Source organism: Haliaeetus albicilla, chromosome 4 (genome assembly GCF_947461875.1).
Source record: "Haliaeetus albicilla chromosome 4, bHalAlb1.1, whole genome shotgun sequence".
Lineage (NCBI taxonomy): Eukaryota > Metazoa > Chordata > Aves > Accipitriformes > Accipitridae > Haliaeetus > Haliaeetus albicilla.
Window position 1 is genome coordinate 33,260,799 of NC_091486.1, and position 20,696 is coordinate 33,281,494.

At 38.8% G+C, this 20,696-nt stretch overlaps 1 protein-coding gene across 2 annotated transcripts in view; it reads left to right on the forward strand.

Moving 5' to 3' along the window:
- HECW2 (HECT, C2 and WW domain containing E3 ubiquitin protein ligase 2) overlaps nucleotides 1–20,696 on the forward strand; it is a 178,727-nt gene that overhangs the window by 90,939 nt on the left and 67,092 nt on the right. For both annotated transcript variants that reach the window (XM_069781853.1, XM_069781854.1), the window contains 2 exons: nucleotides 5,958–6,065; nucleotides 18,452–18,546. In XM_069781853.1, coding sequence (XP_069637954.1) covers nucleotides 5,958–6,065; nucleotides 18,452–18,546 — 203 coding nt within the window. The remainder of the gene's footprint in view (nucleotides 1–5,957; nucleotides 6,066–18,451; nucleotides 18,547–20,696) is intronic.

The window sequence follows — 20,696 nt, forward strand, 5'->3', positions numbered from 1 at the left end:
TGCTCCAAATCCACAGTGAGTGCTCTTTGGAATGTTCTTACATTTTGGTGACAGTCAGTTTTACTGCTTGGAAGTCTGTGCTCGCACCAAAAAAAAGCGGAGTGCACTTACTGGCACAAGGACTGAGGTTTTGGAAGTTGTGCACTAAAATTCATGTAAATTGGATTTCTGTTTTACATTGGAATGCCATCCTAGAGCTCTCCTGATGGTTGGCTCAAAATTGAGTTCAGAAATAACCTCCGATGCAGATTAACTACAAACCTGTTACTTGTAAAGACTGAGGGAAATGACAGAGTAAAATAGAGGATGACCATTCTCACTAGTATGCTTATGAGAGAAACTGATGGCAGATCCACAAATCTCAGCTTGAAACAAAACTCTGTGTAGCCTTGCTATCTGCCAGCTTTCCAGCTCCTCTGATACTTACTGTAAGAGAACACTTGACAAGAGAAATAACATTTAGATTGATGCTTTATAAGCTTCCCTGGCCTGAGTACAAACACCCCTCTTAATAATTGGAGACATCTCACGCATCATCTTCAGTGACGAAGAATTTATTAAAATTAACTATAAATGCTAAGGAAGTCAGCATTTTGACAACTTGAACTCAATGTAAAATTTTAAATCAAGAGTAAACAATACAAACACTTTAAAAGATTTTTGCGTAAAACATCTTCCAGAAAGGGATGAGAAAATGGAGATTGGGATGTAAATCCCAAATGAGGGTAACAGAATTATGCAGGGATACAATGGTGTTACCAATATGATTGATATTTTCTGAGCTAAGCTGCATGGATTTTTCCAAGAGCTGTGAATTAGAATACCCATATGTGGTAGTGAAAGGTGAAAATTGTAAACTTGTGTATAATTAAAACCATTCAGCGACATTCGGAATCTGTTAAGCATCACCTTCTCTCTGAGCTCTGCCTATAAGCATCTTTGTAAATGTGTTACAGAAAAGAGATCAGTATCCAAAAGTTTGAAGCTCTTAGATTGCTATAGGGAACTTTTAAATTTTTTCCTATGTAGTAAGCAATCCGTGATGTTTCCACACTAGGAGTTTGTGACTGACTTCTATAATGTTTTGGTATTTGAAGAATAAAATTCCTTTGTATTCATGGAGACAAGCCTTTTATCACATAACCTAGCACTACTGACCACAGAAACTGGGACCGGAAGATGAGCATTGGTTTGCATATGACCAGTCTGTGCACTGGGACTATAAGGTTTGTGTCAGATATGAATTGGTAGCAGTTCTTGGTTTTTAACTGTCTTATAAAAGACTGTATCTTATTTATTTATTGATATAAGCTATGCAAGATGACTCTGTAGGGTGATGGATTTCAGGTAGTTTATCCTTTTTCCTAAGACAGAAATAGTGAAAGCGGTAAGACACAAAGAACAAAACATGAACGCCACAGAAGCCTCCTGACTCCTGATGTCACATACTGGCTTAGCAGGGCTTTCAACACTCCTATAACATCCTCATGCAAAACTGCGAGTAGCGGTTGATAAACCAGATATTGTGCTGCCATTCAGACGGGGTGGAGAAATGGGTAAACAGGAATGTCACGAAGTTCAAAGGGCAATGCCAAGTCCTGCCCCTGGGGAGGAATAACGCCTGACACTGGGACAGGCTGGCGGCCGAGCATCTGGAAATCGGCTTTGCAGAAAAAGACCTGGAGGTCCTGGTGGTCAGCAAGTTGAACAAGAGCAAACAGTGTGCCCAGGCCACCCACTGGCATCCTGGGCTGCATTAGGAAGAACCTTAGCCAGCAGGGTGAGGGAAGTGGTCCTTCCCCTATACTTAGCACTGGTGAGACACATCTCAGTGCTGTGTCCAGTTCTGGGCTCCCAGTACAGAAAAGGCGTGGGCATACTGGAGCTTCTTATGGCTCTTACTCTTTTATGGGCATCATTGTATTGTGAAAACTAATTCTGTAAAAACGGTACCTTCTTTCATTGCACTGTTGATCCATTTATCCAGTACTTCCATATTGCTTTTCACATAAGATAGCTGTACCGAACTGACACATGCCAGAGGGAGCTGCATCCCATTCACTGTCACGTCAGGGCAGAGCTGTGGACACAGGAGGAGAACTACAATGCTGACATGGAGAGCACAAGCTGTGGGTATTACAGATGCCGTTGGTATCTAACTTACCTTAAACGGTGTTGTAATGATGGTGAAGCCTGAAAGTAGAAAAAATGAGTTCAGTTCTTAATACCAGGTTTGGCTGATTGCTTAGCAGTTAAATAAAGAAAACGTTATTACTCAGAACACATTTGCTTTACAGTGATTTCAAGGAGCACTAGTCAGTGTGAAGTTCTACACAGTGATACATATATGACTACCCACTTTTCATTGTAGAACATGTCTTACAGATGCTGATTTGTGAAGGGGTTGCAGCTCTGAGAAGTAAGTTACTTTCCGTAATATTTTGTGTCTAAGAATTAAGAGAGAGATACTGTGCATCTTGCATTGTTTTATTTCTTTCAGAAGTGTAGGCTTGCTGGACAAGGTACCAATGCAGTAAGACAGTATTTTGTTGCATATTTTATGCTCTGGGAAGGGATATTTATATCTAGTCTTTGGCCCAGATTCTGGAACAGCCGCCAGTTTCGCAAACAGCAACAATTATGTGCCAAAAGGGGACTAGAACTTCTTAGAATTTAAGTTCTCTATGGAATATATATATATGTATATAGTGTGTGTGTGTGCATGTACATACACATGTACATACATATATATGTTTTGGGGAAGAAGACAGATGAGGTAGTGGTAATTCTGATACTGCTTTTTGTGCTTTCAAACACTTTTTTTTCACAGCTGAATATTGCTGAGACTATCACTGTTGAACTTTTTTATTGCACTGTTGATAAGTAAATTTTGGCAATATTGTGTACTTTAATGTTTTCATGCTATTTGATTTTTTTTTTCCCTGTTCAGTTTCTTTTTTTTAAATCCATAAGCTGAGGTTTAAAGTTATTTTTCTATATGCATTAGTAATGTTATTTTTTCCCCCTATGTGAATAACATCATAAAAGTAGAAAAAAAAAAAATCTGTTTCAGAAGAAAATCAAAGCTGTCCAAAATAAATTCTGTAATTTGAGTTGATTGCTGACAGGCAGTGGTCTGTCAGCATTTTTCATCCCTCTGTCTCCCCCACATTCTGTTGCAATGGCAGCATGCCTGTGGGCAGAGTATCAATGATTTAGTCTTCATTGCTGCAGAGGAGACCATTCCTTCATGAAAAGACTGAAAATCCAGGCACTTTCTTAAATGTTGGATTTTATTAAATAAGGTGTAAGAAAATGTTCTGCTTTCTTGTAACTGTCGACTCAGAATTTGAGACTCAGTTCATGTAGGACCTTTTCTAAAGTTCATCAGTATCCCTGTAAAAATTACCATTGACTTTATTTAGCTACTGATTTTAAAAAACAAAGAACAATTGCTTGTGCCTTAATGTTGGAAATCTCACTGTTAAAGGTGTATCTCATTGCTTCAGAGTTCCTTGATTTGCTGAACAAGATAAGAATAAAAATTTTCATGTTTATGGTTATAATATACCAAATATCTGTTCTTCTGCTTAGAATGATGAACAGACTCTTTTCTGGTTGATTAAATACAGAAATTCAGAAGAACCAGAACATTAGGGGAGGTGGGGTTTTGTCATACAATACATCTTTATTTACCTAGATGTAATGAAAACACTGAATAATTTTAAACTATCTGTGTTTCAGATAACTGTGGAATATTTAAAGAATCTGCTTGCTTTTGGAAGCGATTGTTTGGATAACCAAGCTTGTATGGTGGACCAAAATAGGCACTAGTGTAGAGTTGCTAGAAGTTAAGCTACATCTCATGGCTTCCCAGAGATCTGTCTGTGGAAGATAGTAGTGGGGCCTTGGGTTAGGAAGGCACATTAAAAAGTGTCATGAATAAGTCAACAGTGTATTATTTTGGTTATTTGTCACTGCAAACCACATACAGAGATTTCTGGGGTTTTTTGAGGCCCATGAGATGATTTACAGGGTGTACTTTCAGAGTTCCTCTTCATATAGCTTTGAAACAAAAAAGAAACACATGGGTGAGATACAGCTTAGTTTACTCTGAAAGTTTTGCGCTGTGATGAAGAATAAGTATGCGTGTTTTAAGTTTTTACTGCCTGTGTGCCCAACTTCATGGTGTATGCAGTTTAGGTGCTATCATGTTGATTCCACATGAAAAGTTAAGCCTGAGGGTATTATATGCTTGAGGATCACAGGTGTTAGGAGAACCCTCCTGTCCCTTCTTGTGATCACTGAGATAATTATGAAACTATTGTAAACTTGTCATGATGTTGAGGTGTTCAGATGACAGCTTTCTAAAATTTCTCTGTGTCGCCCATGCCTGAAGGCATAAAAACATCAGTAGCTTGCCATGGCCACCTCTTGACTCTCCAGAGCTCTTCCAGGTTGCGGACAGGGTTTGTAACTTTCTCCTGAGCAGTCACGGAAGTCCAGCGTGTGTCTGGTAATGCTTTGCATGTTACTTTGGTGGGATGTGAATGTATAGCAGCACTAATCGTGATTCCATACTTATTGTGCGTACACTGAGATGAGCAGTCAGAATGAAAAGGAGAAAGAGAAGTTTTAGTGTAAGTTTCTATTTTTAAGATAAAAGTAACAAAGCTGCATTGTTTATTATTCTTTCATAAATAGCATACGGATTTCGAAAATGTAGGTGACAATTCTGCAATCTTATTTATGTGGGAGTTCCTACCAAAGTACAAAGAAAGCATGCTTGAATGGATAGGAGTTTCATGAACAAAGCCACAGTAGACTAAGTTCTTAGTGAAGTCTTTTTAAGATTGCAGATTGCACTCAAGTGTGGATATTTAACAAACAGGATATTTAAAAAAAAAATAGATTTAAGACTACGGAGTATCAAGTACCACTGGAAAGAATTAGGATGTTGTATTTGAGGTCACATGTGTAATTGTCTAATTAAGAAATTGCTGCCTAAATGCACTTGTAAAATGTTATGATGCATACTTCCAAAGAACTTCCTGTACAAAAGAGTTAAGTTGGATTTATGTCAGCTTCCTCTGGGTCATCGTAACTAATCTTTGTGCCCTTCCCAACAGCTTCTCACTCTGGTTTTCTTTCATTCGTACAGTGTTCTGGGTGACTGAATACAGGCTGGTAAATAAAAGCAAACCCCAAGACCTGTGTTTGTTACTGTTAGGACAAAAAGCTTGGTTCAAGAGGGGAAAATACTGATATTGCTGATCTGATCTGCAGATACTTACTACTTGTTTCTCCGTTCTCTTTTGAATGTATTTTGCTGAATCTCTCATTTGTATCTCTGACTTACTAAGTGACAGTTCTTTGCTTTGAGCCTCTAACTAGACTTCACTGATAGGGAATAATACTGTACCTGTGAGGAAACTGAAAGTGTCAGGTTTTCTGGTGTATGTATAAAAATATTCTCGCTGGTTTCTAAAACACAGGAATATATTAAAAACTGAAGTAAGTCTTGATACCTCTAGTTGCAATTCCTTACTTCCTAGCTAGGGAATGAATGCTAGATTTTTCACATCACAGAGCAGGACCACCATCTAAAACAGTGTGGTAACTCTGTGATGAAGTTTCAATCAGCTATACACTCCCAATAGCCTCTCTGAGTTACGGAACTTTTGGAATTTAATACTATACCTTGGCAGGTCACCTCTTACAGGAAACCATATATTTACTTTGGCTGTATGTATGTCTGCTCACTCTGCATAAATTGATCTAACTATCAAGTGTAAAAGAGAAGCCATTTATCTTTTGCCAGTTAGTTTGATTATTTTTAAATTTGTTTTTAACACAAATAATTTTTTGTATCTGGGCCTTTTGAAACAGAAAACCAAGAAAACTACTATTATAAATACTACTTGACGAAATTTTTTTTTTTTCTTTTCCTCTTTCAGATGAGAACTCTCCAGCCAATTTCTGGGATTCCAAGAATCGGGGAGTGACTGGCACGCAAAAAGGACAAATTGTATGGCGAATTGAACCTGGCCCCTATTTTATGGAATGTGAGTATCTGTTTATCCAGTGCATATCCAAAGGCAAGCATGCCTTTGTGTCAAGGCAAGTCAACAGAATGGCATTTGATACCCATTTCATCAATCCCTCTGATAAACCAAAGGAATTGATTGTATTGCTCTAATGGGCAGCATTTTCCAGTGCATTTGCTGGACATTATAAAAATGGCATTATACTTAGATGTACCTTTGTATTCTAGGGATGTTCGTAGACAGTATGCTTCACTTTAAGGGACAAAGAAATTGCCTTGTGCAATGTCATATAGTATATATGCATTGAAAGATGAAGTCTTTTCCCAAGAAATTTAACATTTCAGCTGGACAAACATTAATGGTAAATGCACACAAAGGAAAAGGTAGTAAGCTAGTAGTGCTTGCTAATGTTTGTTAGTATGAAGGTTAGATTCGTCTCTAGGAAGTGCCAGCCCCCTGTCCAGTTGCATCAGGATTTCTCAGCTGAAGTTTTGTTGTGTTGGGAAATCCACTAGGCAATTTTGAAATGTTGAGAGTCTCTATGTGACTGGAAGAAAAAGTCTTCAGTTGAACTCCGTAAGGAGTATTGGTAGCCAAGCTTCAAATCAGAGAGCTATGCCACTCCCTTAGGTGACCAGGATTTATAAGAAGCTAAGCCACCCTGCTCTGTGCTTTTTTTTTTTTTTTTAATTATGTCCTTTTGTTTTTTGCTTTTTGATGAAAAGGACCTATCTTACCATCTAAAGTATATGATCCCCTAAAGAAATTGATGTTCTAATCCTAGGAGGTTGTGTGTGAGCTTGCTGGAAACTCTGATATGCTAAGCATCAAAGTGGCAATCAGTCCCAAAAGAGCTGTGAGCTTCTGTACCACCTGTTCAGCGTCACAGCAATGAATCTTCCTTCATAAATTAAAAAAAAAAACAACAAAAAACCCAAAACTCCCACTCTGTTACTTCACTGTACACTGCAATGCTGCTAACTGTAGGTCTTGGCAGAAATTTTTATTCTAATTAACTGATGTAACAGCAATACGTGTATTTCAAGAGGTGTTGTATACCCTGTACTATAAATAATCATTAAAACTTCTTATTTCTAGAACTCATCATTGAATCTTGCCAAGTTACCCAGTGTGTTACACAGCATGTTTCTTTAACAAACAAAAGAAGCTTTACTAGGATAAAATTAAATTAATTTTCAGGAGTTCATTACAGGAAAAAATGATTGAACTGAAGATAAAGATCAAGAAAATAATAAAGATCAAGATAATTAACTTTCCTGGTCCCAAAGACAGTGGTATATTAAAGCAGATTAAAATATATGTTAGAAGAGTTCATTGCCTTGTACATCTGCTCTATCAGTATTGTTGCCAGTATGGGCAGTTTGACTTCAAGGATGTTTGTCTGTATCTTTAAGCTGGTTATTTGTTGCCCTGTAATGTATGGAGCAGAGGCTCTTGAACAACATTTTTAGTTCATGTGAGTAACCTAGGCTAATGCTTCAAGAACTAGTAGTTGTGACTTAAAATCAGCTGCAACTGACTTTGCACTTTGCAACAAACTGCACATCGCAACCAACTGATAGAGTGCAGGATGTATGTTCTTTGGTTGTGGTTAGCTTTACTAATGAACAGTTTTGCTGCCATACAATGAACAAGAGACAAGCAATTAGGCAACAGCTGAGAACTGTAAAAAGGAATGTTTATGAGCATATGTTGGTATAGCACACAGTATGGCAGATAAATATGTCACCAGTGACACTTGTGTTGCTAGTGAGAGGCCAAAAATTGCACTTTTTTCTGATTCCACTTTTTAAACTAGAAGGCTCCACAGATACGTGACCATGTTTGCTCCGCAAGCTGCTTCTTACAGCTTATCGGTGGCAAAACAACTCTGATGCAACTACAGGCAGCTGCTTTTTTTTTTTTTTTTTTTTTTCTTTCTCCTTCTTTCTTTCTTTTTTATTCCTCAGATCACCAAGTCACATCTCAGGCAAATGCAGCAGGTGGCTGTGCAGTTCAGGTACAACCAGCTACTGCCTCTGCGGTGCCGCACCAGGCTGGGTGTGGGAAGAGCTGTGCTGTCAGGGTTCTCATCATGCTCTGCAGACATTGTTACTGCCCAGCCTGTGCCAGCCACAGAGATGAACTTAGCTCCTGTTAGCTTCTTTCTTCTGCCATGGTGCTGATATAATTTGTACTCTTAGTGTAGCACTGCATGTGATGCCACTGTCATAGCAAGGGAGAAAGAGGGAGGGGCAAATGAGGAGGCTAACATCCCCAGTAAATATGTGCCTGATTATTGAAGTGTATCTCTGATGCTTTTATCTGCTATTATTTTCCAAATTTTGGAAAGAACTCTACAGTTGTAGATTTCTTGTGTTTAGAAATATCTTTGTGAAGAGGCAGAATATATCAGATACAGGTCATAGTATTAGGGGTTAATCATATTTACTCCTCACAGTAATGACATGCAGCAGACCATTAGCAACTTGACCATGCTTCTTTAGGAAGGAAAGGAGCAAGTGGAGAACAATCCCAGATTCAGCAGCAATGTCCCTGAATTTTTGAAGCAGCAGCTCCAATAAGAAGCAACAATGTCTGGGGGACCAGCATGGACAAAATGTGTAAATGGATCAATCTAAACTCAGCTGGAGACTAATTACAGCATAGGAATGCTGGCTGTATCCAACCTTCCGTTTTAACTGGGACCAACACTAGGACCAAACCTGGTCAGCTGTGGTTTGTAAAGCACAGTATTGAAAAAGTTCAAGGACAGAGATTTCATATATGCTGTAGGTAACCTTTTCCAGTGCTGCAGTATTGTTCCAGCTAAAAATATTTCTCTGGCATCAAACCTGAATGGCCAAAGCTTACCTTTGGGGCTGTTGCCCCTTTTAAAATCTTCTGATGGAACTAGAAAGAGTTGAGTTTATAATATTTGTCTTGCCTTAACCTCCTCTTCACCAGACTAAACAAGGCCAGCTCCTTCAGCCTCCCCTTCCCAACCATCTTTGTAGCCCTCTGCTGTCCCCTCTCCATTTTCTCCATGCTCTTGAACCTAGGGACCCAAAATTAGGCACAGTATTCCTCACCAGTACCAAGGAGAGGGGGACAGTAACTTCCATCTATCTGCTGGCCACGCACCTTCTAACGCAGCTTGTGAGGTGGTTTGTTGTATTTACGATGAGAGCATGCGCTGGCTCATATTCAACTTGAGCCCAGTTTGTTTTCAGCAGGGCTGCAGCTTTGCCAGTCTGTTCAGAGGCCATGGTGATGCACGGGGTCGCTCCACTCCTGGGGCAGAGACTTGCAAGTCTCCCTCTTTCACTTGACGACATTACTGTTGACCCAGTCCTCTAGCTATTGCTCATGCTCTGATGTGTAGAGGGGCTCCAGCAGGCTGATGATAAGCTAGGTATGTAACTGAGTTAGAGCTGGGCTTATGTCACTGCAGGGTTTTCTGGCTTGGAGCTGTTTCATGTTTGGCGCACAGACAGTGCTTAATTGCCACTGCCTACATCCTGCTATACCTATGTGATTGGCAGGCTCCCTGCTCTATCTATACACAAGGAGTGGAGGGGGATGTTTGCTGCAAGCCTGAGAAGCCTTGAACCAGCTCTGGCAATGAGGACTGATGACGTTTATTAACAGAATTACGCTAAATAACTGCAGTAATCCTTTCAGATTTACAGTCAAAACTGGCCTGCAGTTGTCTCTCATTTTGGCAAGAAAAGGTACAGAAGTTACTAATGTTGAATGATGAGTTGAGATCAGTCAGTGTGCACATTACCCCAAAGACTATAGTTGTGTTTTTTCTGTAGCAGTGTCAGAGCTTAGGGACTTTACATATCTTTTCACCAGTAATGTAACATCTCTGTAGGGTGAAGTGCAGAGCATGACAGCATCGCTAACAAGCCATATGCAAATGAATCTCACGCAGAAGGAGTATTTCCATTTTAATTGTGTTAATGTTAATCAGTGGAAGTCAGCTGGATTGGGCCTCAGATTCCTTCCGCAATCCTTAGATTTCTGTCTTTTAAGAAAAGCATCTTATGCCTTAATTTGGGAAGCTGTTTTTCCATAAGCATAATTGTAAACTTATTAATAGTTTCACTGAGGTCTGTGGAATTTATGCTTATGTTTAAAGGTAGGCTTTGCATAAGCATTTTTCTGAGTTTTGTATGACTATGTATCCTCAGTCTTGTAAATCAATTTTCCAGTCATTCCATTTATTCCTTTTAAAATCCCTCCCTATGGATTCAGTATCTCCTATTTCCCAAACAAGTAACATGTAAAGGCATAGTTTGCCATCTGCTCTATTCAGATCAAGCAACCTGCAGAAAGGGCAGGGAGAGTCTCATCATCTTCATACTAAAACCAGACATTAATTCCCCCCAAAGCATCCAAAATTAGCAAAACAGGAATGATGAAAAAAACCTCTCACTTCCTTTAGACAAAAATCAACACAAAAAATTCTGTAGACTCTATACTGAGAAGGGAGAATCAAAGGAATCAACAGTGAAATAATGAGAAATGAACTTAAAGTATTCCAGAAATACAAGCAGCCTCTGAGGGGAGTGGCTGAGGAAGGGGGGAAGAGTATTACTTGCAAAGTACCAAGTCCAGCTTGCCATCACAAACAGCTGGTGTCCTTAAGCTGTCATCTCGAGACAAAGTGAGTGGCTCTGAACTGCAGAACCAACCAGTATGGAGGCAGGTGTTCTTCTCTCTTTCCCCTGGGGAAGCAGCAAAAGTGCCATGTAAGCATGAAAGGGAACTCAGTCATTTTACAGATTCAAGAAGGTGAATCTGAGCATCAGTATGCCTGAGATGCTGTTTCCTTACGTAGTAGAGGTGGCTTTAAAACATCCTGCTTTGAGGCTTGCTAAAATGTGGGGGAAGGAAAACAATGACTCACTAGATGGCTCCCTCAAGTTGTTTGCTGTGTAAACTACAGAAGGGTTGCTAAATGTGGCTGCAGCTCAACAAACAGTTTTCATCCTCCTGTGAAAGGAAAGAACAAGTGCAAGGAGTATTATTCTGAACAGGTGGTGGCAATAGTGTGAAGGTGCAACACAGCTTAATGCTTTCACATTTCATATGGTTATCTGGTATTGGGATGGCATCAGGCAGTTCAGGTCCTTAAGTACATCAGGACCTTTAGTCTCTGGTGCAAGAGAGGCTGCAATTGCCCCAGGAGTGATTTTTAGATGGCGGAGTGTTTCTCTGGGTGTAGCAGTCTGTGAGCTTGGGATGGCAGGGTCTCCCTTTGGGGCATCGTGGTGGAACAGAGATGATGGTGTTCCTTATGGAGAACAGAGCTAGCAGAAAGATGGAGTAAAATGATCCATAGAAAGGCTGGTGATAGAAAAAGCGTGTGAAAGGAAGCTTAAGTTTTATGAAGACTAGTTGCTAAAAGCTGCCAGTCATTTCTAACTGTGGCTTCTAAGTCAGTTTTCTGCAATATGGGGAAGGACAGGTCATGTCGGAGGTGCCATGGGAGGAGATTCAGTATAGTACAGTCACTGTCACACAACAGGTTAACTGGTGCTTATGCACTTCCATATGCAAAGTCCCCAGAAGCTAAAAGCTGTACTTGTTCTAGTGGGTACAACAGGTCAGGGCTGTTTTCTGCTGCTGGGAGCAAGTGGCACAGCGTGACTTGCACCCATGCAGCCAACCCTTCCCCCTGTGTCAAGGATGCATGCTCACCATTCAGTGGTATGGATGGTCATGCGCTTGCACTTGAGTCCCAGCAATGATCCTGCCTGGTTTATTAGTACAGGCATATGCCGAGAGCATCCTTTGAGACTGTATTGGACTTGTATTTATAAGTTACAGCTTTGGTCCCATGAGTATTAATTACAGTATCCACAAGAAACACCTTCACCTACTTTACCTGTAGTGTAATGTCTTTGTTGTTATTTATAACATTTGATGTCATAGTCATTACTGTGAGTAGAACAGAAATATATTGATTTGCATATATTTTCTTTACTGATGCCGTGGCTTTACGTCTTGGGCAGTAATCCATAGTGCAGCTGTTGGGATTCATCCAGAGACTGCCAGTCCTGTCACAGCAATCATTTTCAAATCACCTTTGGGATATTGTGGTTAAATTACTTCGGACGCCACACTGCGATACTCAGATGCAGTGACTGCACAGATGCTGTCTGTTTTGTGCTTAAAATCTCATGTTTGTGGCATGAGTAGACAATGAGATATATTCAGAAAACGTGGTAATATGTGTTTGCATTACACTGCTATCATGTTACAAATGAGGTTTTGTGTGGAGTTCTCTATATTCAGTCCCTATTTCTATGAAATTACAACTTTTGCAAAAATAGTGTATTGAGACTGAAACTGCCATACTCTAGCTAGCAGAGCAGACTCCCAGCTCCCTTTTTGTTAAAAAAGCTAATAGATACTGAAGGGAAAAAACCTCAGTTTAATAATTGAACTTGATGTGGTTTAGCTTTTAAGGGCTGCTGTAGCAAAGAGTTAATGTTACTAGAGATACGAGCACATTTTAGTATTTTTTTGCGGTTTTGATCAAAATGATCAATGTTAATGAATGTTCTATCAACATAGTTCATTACTTTGTATACAGTCTTTATGATTTTTGACCGTTGAAATTAAATTCTATAAAGGTCATGGTTTTCTCACATGGAATTGTACTGGAATTGTAGCGCCCTGCAGCCAGCACCCTTTCAGTGGTTTGTCTGGGGACTCATGGTTATTGTCCCTATCCTATTTATAAACACATTCACAGAGTTAGAAATACTTCTATTATTCTTCTGCTATTTATATCTGTTGTCTTTTAACAGCTATTTTTGAGTATCACAGATAACTGAAACAGGATCAGACCTTCTATTTTTTACATTTGTGGCAAGCCTTGTTGACTTCCTTAAGCACATAATACCCCCAGCATTTTGTTTTAAAGGTTAGATTATAATTAAATGCTTTGCCAAACTGGAATATAATAGGCAATGCTCGTGACTGTAAATAAGAATGTTTCAGTGTGACAGCAAAGTGAGCGGGGCTGGTAGGGATAGGTAGGCACTGTTACCTGAACAACCACTTGTCCAAGCAGTTTCCTTTGAAGCAGGTTAGATGGAGAGACCACTGGGACATAAACATTTTCTGTTATTGATCCTAGTTGATCTAAAAAGCTTTCTGTAAGTCTGCTTAAGTTACTTTATAGTTTTTTTTGGGGGGGGGGGAGTTATCATTCCTTCTGTAAAATAAATTCTGTGATATACCTGCTGAGAGAGACTGCAAGTACCTGGAGGAAGCCACTTTGGCACTTGTGTCCTGCTGCTGTGTTTGCTATGCTGTGCTGTTCCCAGTAGGAAGTAATTGAAAAGGTACATGGTTAAAGTCATGCAGAGAATAGAATGCTAAATGTCCGAACAAGACGATTGTGTTCACTGAACTCTCATGCTAAGGAAAACAAATTCAACTGGCAGGATGTGCAGAACACTTCTAAATTCCTGCGGTTGTCTATGAGGTATTTGGGTTCAGCTGGGAAAAATTAGGGTTTAACCCAGTGCCTTTTCCCTAGATTGCATCTCCCTTTATAGCTTTGTAAAGCCTGAATGCGAGTGACTTAATTTGTTCTAGTGACAAAGTTTTCTTAAGTAAGTTTCGCAGAACATGCTTTCATATTTTTCAAATGAGTTTGTGATGTCACCTTTTTCCTCATTGAATGTTGGAAGGCGTATGCTTATATCTGCAGCCCAAGTAACTACCGGCACCTAGCTGTGGTGTCCAGAAGTATTAGCTGCTGTGCAGTTGCCATACAGTTAACCAGGAGCACTGTTTACCTCCACAGACTGTTATAACCCAACTAGGATTTGACTTGTCTTTTGGAGGTGTCTCTGCCCATCCCTTCTCAATGGAGTGTGGAATGATTCCAGCTCTAATATCGGCATTTCATTTGACTAGGGTATACCTGGAGCAATGTGTTCTTACAGTGAACACATTTCTTTTCCTGAATTATCAGTCTCCTGGAAAGATTGCATTCTTCTAGAATTATGTTCAAGTGTTTATGTATTGTGAGTATCTTTCTATCCTAAAGCAGTTTTTTGATGGGCAAAGTTAAAGTACTAAAGGCAGTAAAAAGGTAGTTAAAGTGGGGGACTTTGGGAAATTAGTGATGTTTTAAAAGCAAGTTATTATTTGGTGTAAGATGATCTCTTTATTATTAAAGAGGCAAGAGTGTATGGTCCGTAGAGGGAAGTACAATGCTATAATTTCATGCAGGAGTTCTTTGAAATTCAAATGTCAATGTTTGAGTCCCAGAAACCTTTGTTAATTCCAATATTTTTATGTAATGGACCTGAGCTATAAAACTATGGTTATAAAATGATAATAGCTATTGGCTTTTAAAGAAGGGGGATTATGGTTTTATGGAGTGTTGAGATTAATTAACATATATATCACTTTTTATATGCCTGTGTGATAACTTTTAAAGAATCTTAGATACCCCAATTTCATTTGTGTCTTATTTTTAAATGAAGAAAGAATTTCTTGCAGTCTGTGTGATGTCTGGAGGAATGTCAATGACAATGGGGTGTGTGTGGTATCAAGAACACAGAGCTAGGTACAGTAATTTTTTTCCCCCATGAATGAAAGTACTTTTTTGTTCTGAAATGTCATATTTTTCTTTAATGAGACAGCAGATAATCGTGTGGTCAGGTACAGGTGTCTTTCCCATGCTGGATTTACTGCTATTAACTTTTTCATTACAGATCACATACAAAGCTGGCTAATTAACTTGTTGAGGGAAGAAATAGTAGGAAAGAAAAAGAGAAGTGCAAGTTTTCCCCTAAACGAAACACATGAAAGCAAGGTGGCAGGAGAAATTAAAGAAACTGGGAAAACTCTGTAGGTAACACATGCTATTGTGCAGTTTATAGTATGGAACAATTCAGAGGAAGCCTGTGTATGAATAGGTTATTGAACTCAACTTTTTTGCAGATAATCGAACTTACTGTTTTTGGAGAGGTCTGTGTATTTATGGGGCCTTAGTTATAGGTAGTAGGCTGAGATGTGTTCTATCAGGAACAGCCACAGATGATACCTATTTTCAATTTACCTGGAGCTCAGGAATCCATCAGTCATCAAGAAAAAACTATTCTAATCAACATTTTTTTGATAATACAGTACAAGAAATGTCAAAAAACTAGATCCTCAGCTGTTTTGAACTGACAGGGTTCCTCTGAGATTTCTTCTACTCTTAACTGCAGTTTCTAGCATTATTAGCCACGAAAAAAATTACTTAGCTGTCTCTGGTCCTATGAAGGGATTGTTTTCTTGCTATGTACAAGATCCAGTCTTGCAAACTGCTATTCATTTTGGCAACATCTGCATGCATGTGATGGGTAGGCCATTTTTCAATTTTGTGCTGAATTTTAAGCACAGCTTCTCTTGTGTTAATCCTGTTGAGACAATGCTAAGAGCAGGTCTGCTGTTCCTCCATGTAGTGCTGTGTAAAGCGCAAAATAAATCAATGCTGCTTCTGTTGGGAACTGGGAGAAAAAGTCCCCATGTCATGTTTTTAAGTGCTCTGCTTTTTCTAATTATTTCTAACAAGTAGTCCTGAAGATTTTTTTTTTTAATTTTTATTTTATATGAAAAGGATCATCAGGTCTATTTCTTGAATCAAACGTTGTTTTCTTCTATCACCAGCTACATACAGGTATTTAAAAGTACTGTATGCTTGTAGAAGTCGTTGAGAGAAAGAAATCTGAGGATGCAAAGCTCATAGCATTGCATTTCAGCCTTTAGGGGAATGTACATGTCAGTGTAGTGAGAATATATAGCAAACTTCTGTCCACCATCACGTTATGGACTGTCAGTGGATAGAAGCAGCAGCTGATAACCTTTGTGTTGCTAGGTTCTTTTTGGAAGTGATGAATTGAGAGAAGGTAGTCAGTGACAACAGACTGAAGAAACAGCAGCTCCAGAAACTTTCTGAAAAATAAAGTTTGGGTTGCAGTAAAGCTGGGCAATGTAGCTGGAAAGTAGAGTCTTGGTGGAATAGTTAGCTGTCTTACCATACTGTCATGTAGTCATAGTATGTTCACAGTGTGATTAAGAGATGCTCAGGACTTGAGTCCTGGTTACTTAATGTGTGCATTTTGCAGTGTGGAGAGGTATATATCCTGCCAACTTCCGCAAGTGCTGAAACTCCAGTTTTATGTGAGCTAGAAATTCTTGTGTGTCCATTTGGATATAAGCATTGTTGGTAGGTCAATAGAATTGCTTAGTTTAGGAAAAACCTGCAGGTCCTGACCCTTAATTTTTGGGTCTGATAAGCCTTTGTAGGTGATTAGAAATCCTGTCTGCATTTTGAATTTTGCTGTAAAGCTTATGGTAAATAGAGCGTGTTTTGGCTGTGTGTGTGACCTCAGCTGTGAGGAGGAGGAAGCGGGATCAGCAGCTCCTCCACCTCGTAAGTCCCTGGAGGCACTGTCAGCCAGACGTTTCCCTTTGAAGGGTAGTTCTGAGGTGCCTCCTCTTTGTTCTGGGAGGAAGGTAGTAGATAAGTGTTGACCCATAACTGCAGCAAATTTAAAAATAAATAAATAAATAATCCTTTCTGGCTGAGCAGGCTTGCGGGATGGATTTCTGATCCTTCTGAGTAGGGATAAGTGGGTATTTTATCTTGCAGTGATGAAATACCTCAGCCCTCAAGGAATCATGCCGTATGTGTCTCAAAACCTTATACAAAGCATTGTACTTTTGTACTTTGGGACTACCGACAGACTGTTAAACCAAGTCAAAGGAATTGAACTGCCAAGACTTTCATCCACATCCTCTGGTCTGTCTGAACTGGCTGCTGTAATTTCTGCCTGCTTGTGGCCATTTTTGTACCCAGAGGTAAACCCTCATCAACCTCACACAGAAGAGTTATCCCAACAGAGAAGGAAAACAGAGATATTGTTCCAAATAGGGGAAAATCCCACAGGATCAAGGGTAGCCATAATTATAGCTGTTCTGCTGGGTTGGAAGAATGCAGAGGAACAACAGTGGAGGTCAGGCCTTGTTAAACATAATACTCTTTTGTTTGCAGTAAATGCAGTTTAGCAAACAAAACTTTATTCAGTGGGACTAGAAACACGGTGCAACCTTTACTTTTCCCATGTTCCAATATAAAGCGCTTCAAGTTTCAGTCAGATATGCGTCATGCAACTTCTTCCAAGTCTGACAGGAATCATCCTAGTAGCAAATGTCTCGGTAAGCCTTTTTCATAGCTGATTATATTGAAATAGTAGCAGAAATACAAGCTGCAGAATTAGGTAAGTTACTTTTTTTGTCTGTTAAGTAACAGAAGGACCCAACACACAAAGAGGAGATAACCAGCTGCTCTCTATGCTTAATTTCCTGTTGAAGTATTTCTGAAGACAGATCACTGAATGATGGATCCTACTTGTACAGAATGAGTTTTCAGGAGTACACTGAACAGCATATTGTTAGCTTTCCACCATGTTCAGCCATACTAACATCTCCACTCCTACCAGAATGTCAGAATACCTGTAGGGCTAATGCCCAAACTTTAAGAGTTTATGGTATTTTATCTCATTCTCAAGTTGTGTCTGTGTTTTATTTTACCAGCATCGGGGGTATTTTTTGTTTGGCATACTCAATGATAGTAAAAACTTTGAAAGGTCACACAGAAAGGGAAATCTTATTAGTTGGGATCTACAGGAGTCAATACAAGATGTAGTACTTTTAAACATTTTCATAGGTGGTTTGAAATCCACCTATGTATATAAGGCTGTAGAGAGAGGTCTTTGTTTTCATATGATTAAAGACTCTAAGAATAGAACATATGTGTAATTTTTTTTTTTATTTGCAACTTAAAAATCTGCTGGAAAATAATAATTCTCATTGACCCTATTATGTTGAAATGGACTTGTCTTTAGAGATCAATACTGATCTCATTTCCTTCCCTCTGGATCCTTACAAAACTTACAAAAGTGGCTTTGTGTGAACAGTGGCTTGCGAATACTTAGACCTTTCTTACCCAATAGTGACCATGGACATCTCACTGCAAGAACTGGGAAAAACGAGCTGTTGTTTTTTACTGACTGAGTAGAAATCTAGTTAGAATTAAAAAAAAAAAAAGGCAGCATTTACCAGCTCTTTAGCTAAAACCTCTACTCAGGCCTTCTTTGAGACAGGTTTCCATTTTTCTACAGGTTGAGAGAAAAATACATTTCAGTTACAGTTACTGTGTGCTTTTACAGTGAAGACATACCAGTTAACTGCTCAGACTCGGACTCCGTGAACAGAAGTGAACTATGACTCCCCATATGCATGTGTTCCTTTCATTGTCTCTCTTTTGCCTAGGGTCAGTCATGAAGGGTTTAATGCGATTTTTGTTTTGTTTTCAGCCGAAATAAAGATCTGTTTTAAATACTACCATGGTGTTAGTGGAGCCCTCCGAGCTACTACTCCATGTATCACTGTGAAAAACCCTGCTGTGATGGTAAGCTTAGCCTATTTGTTCAATGTATTTATATAAGATCATAATATTAACTGTGAGACAAACCTATCAATGTAAGTATCCTAGTTTTACCATTGAGTGCAATTTTTTGCAAAAATTCATATTGTCTGACAAAAATCACCAAAATTGGGAAATGCTTTTCATGGCTTTGTGTTGTTCTTGATAAAATAACAGTAAAAATTCACTGAGCTTAACTTAAATTTTTTATGCTAAGAATTTGATTTTGCTTGCTTTCAATTTTGAGGCTTACAATTTGCTGTAATTTAATACCATAATAGAAATTTTTCACACTGCTTATATAACTGAAATAGAATCCTTATCAAAAGCCTCCATTTCTTCTTATTTGTTCATATTAAAAATGAAATTATTGCTGAGATAGCAATTGTTAGTATAAAAATGAAACTGGACAAAACTCTGCTCTTGCAAAAATTACTGAATTTTTTGAGTGTTCATATACCATTGAAATTTAGTAATTCTGTGACTATTGAGGATTATTGTTACCTTACTATGCTTTCATTACGAGACTTGTTCTTTTGAAACACTACAAGTTTTAGAGGTTTTTTTTTAGTTATTTAAGTAAGTAGTGGAAGAAGAGCCTTCCAAACTTGTATCCAGGTGCTTTTGATCGAAGTAATTTGTCTAACAGGCTAGCTCTTCAGTTGACATGAAGTTTCACAGTGCATTTGATTCATTGATATTAGCTTCCAAATATTTAAGATCACATCTGTCAGGATGGTGTCCTGACAACTGCGATGTTGAAGATACATAAGTTACTCAGACTGAATAGCTTTTATTCCAATCCTGCACTTTTTCAGCATTGTATATTATATACAAATGCATTCTATGGCTATAGGATACTATATGTGCTGTACTAGACTTTATATCTCATTATACCAAATGTTTTTCCTTTCTCTTAGAATTACAGGCCTAAGTGATAGCATCATTTAATTGAATAATATTGTTTCGCAGCAGGCATATGGACTCTTGATATTTTACAGAAGAAAATGCGTTGCAGTTGATGAGCTTGACAGCCACGGTCTTTAATATCAATTTATAAATTCAAGACAGTAAGGTAGCCTGATTTTGAACAAAGGAAAAAATGTTTCTTAAAATAACCCTTAAAATGGGCTATGTGCTGCACTGTATCATTACTGAGAATAGGAATGATTTTATTGGTGGAGAAACCACGTGAACTTGTGTGTTTTCTTGGCCTTGTCATACTATCCACCAATATTTTTGAGGTTCATTGTGCAAAAGGACGTCTGAACTTCTGTCTTTGAATATGCATTTATTTACTTGGTAGCTACCTGAAGACCTGTCTTTCAGAGCCATTGGTCAATCTTGAGGGATTAACCAGCTGTCACTATTTAAATTTCTTTCCTTTGAAAGGTAATGCAGGGTCCTGGGTTACACACCTGCTAGAAGGTGTAATTTTATATAAACATTTTTGTTTGCTCTAACAGTACAGACTTCAGTAGTAGTGAGCTGTTAGTTTCCTTGATGAGAATGTCATATGACAGCTCAGATGAGACTTCCTAAAAATACCGTATTGGGTTAGGTATGTGTAACTATACCTATTGTTAAATGTTAATACCTCACACCATTTTCATGGTTTTGGTGTGGAGCTTAAGCACTGTGCAGAAGAGAATACTTTGTTGTCTTGGCACTGGTCACGTCTGTTGTTACAGAAATGCTTGTTCGTGGAAATGGTAAGAGAATCATGGCATGCCCGCTCCCGTTTTTTAAGCTGCAATAAATTACTTGCTTACTTGGATCATTCTGCATTTTCGCTTTACGTGGTTTGGTGGGAGACATGTTCCTGGTTTTCCACATACTGATGGCATACCACACCAGGCATTTCAGTCCATCATTTTTAGATAAGCAACTAACATTCTGTTGTGTTCATTTGAACTAGTGGAAATACGAAGCCTGATCTAGCATTCAGAAACACTGCATTACACCAGATGAGATTAGATTTTTGCACTACAAAGGCTAAGCATGTATGATGGGATGAAATTTTGTACTTGGCACAGAAAAATTGAAATTGCTGTTCAGGTCATAATGGAACAGGAAAAGGCTATATAGCGAAACCATGGAAGTGCTAGGGAACACTGTTACAATTCATTTTATTG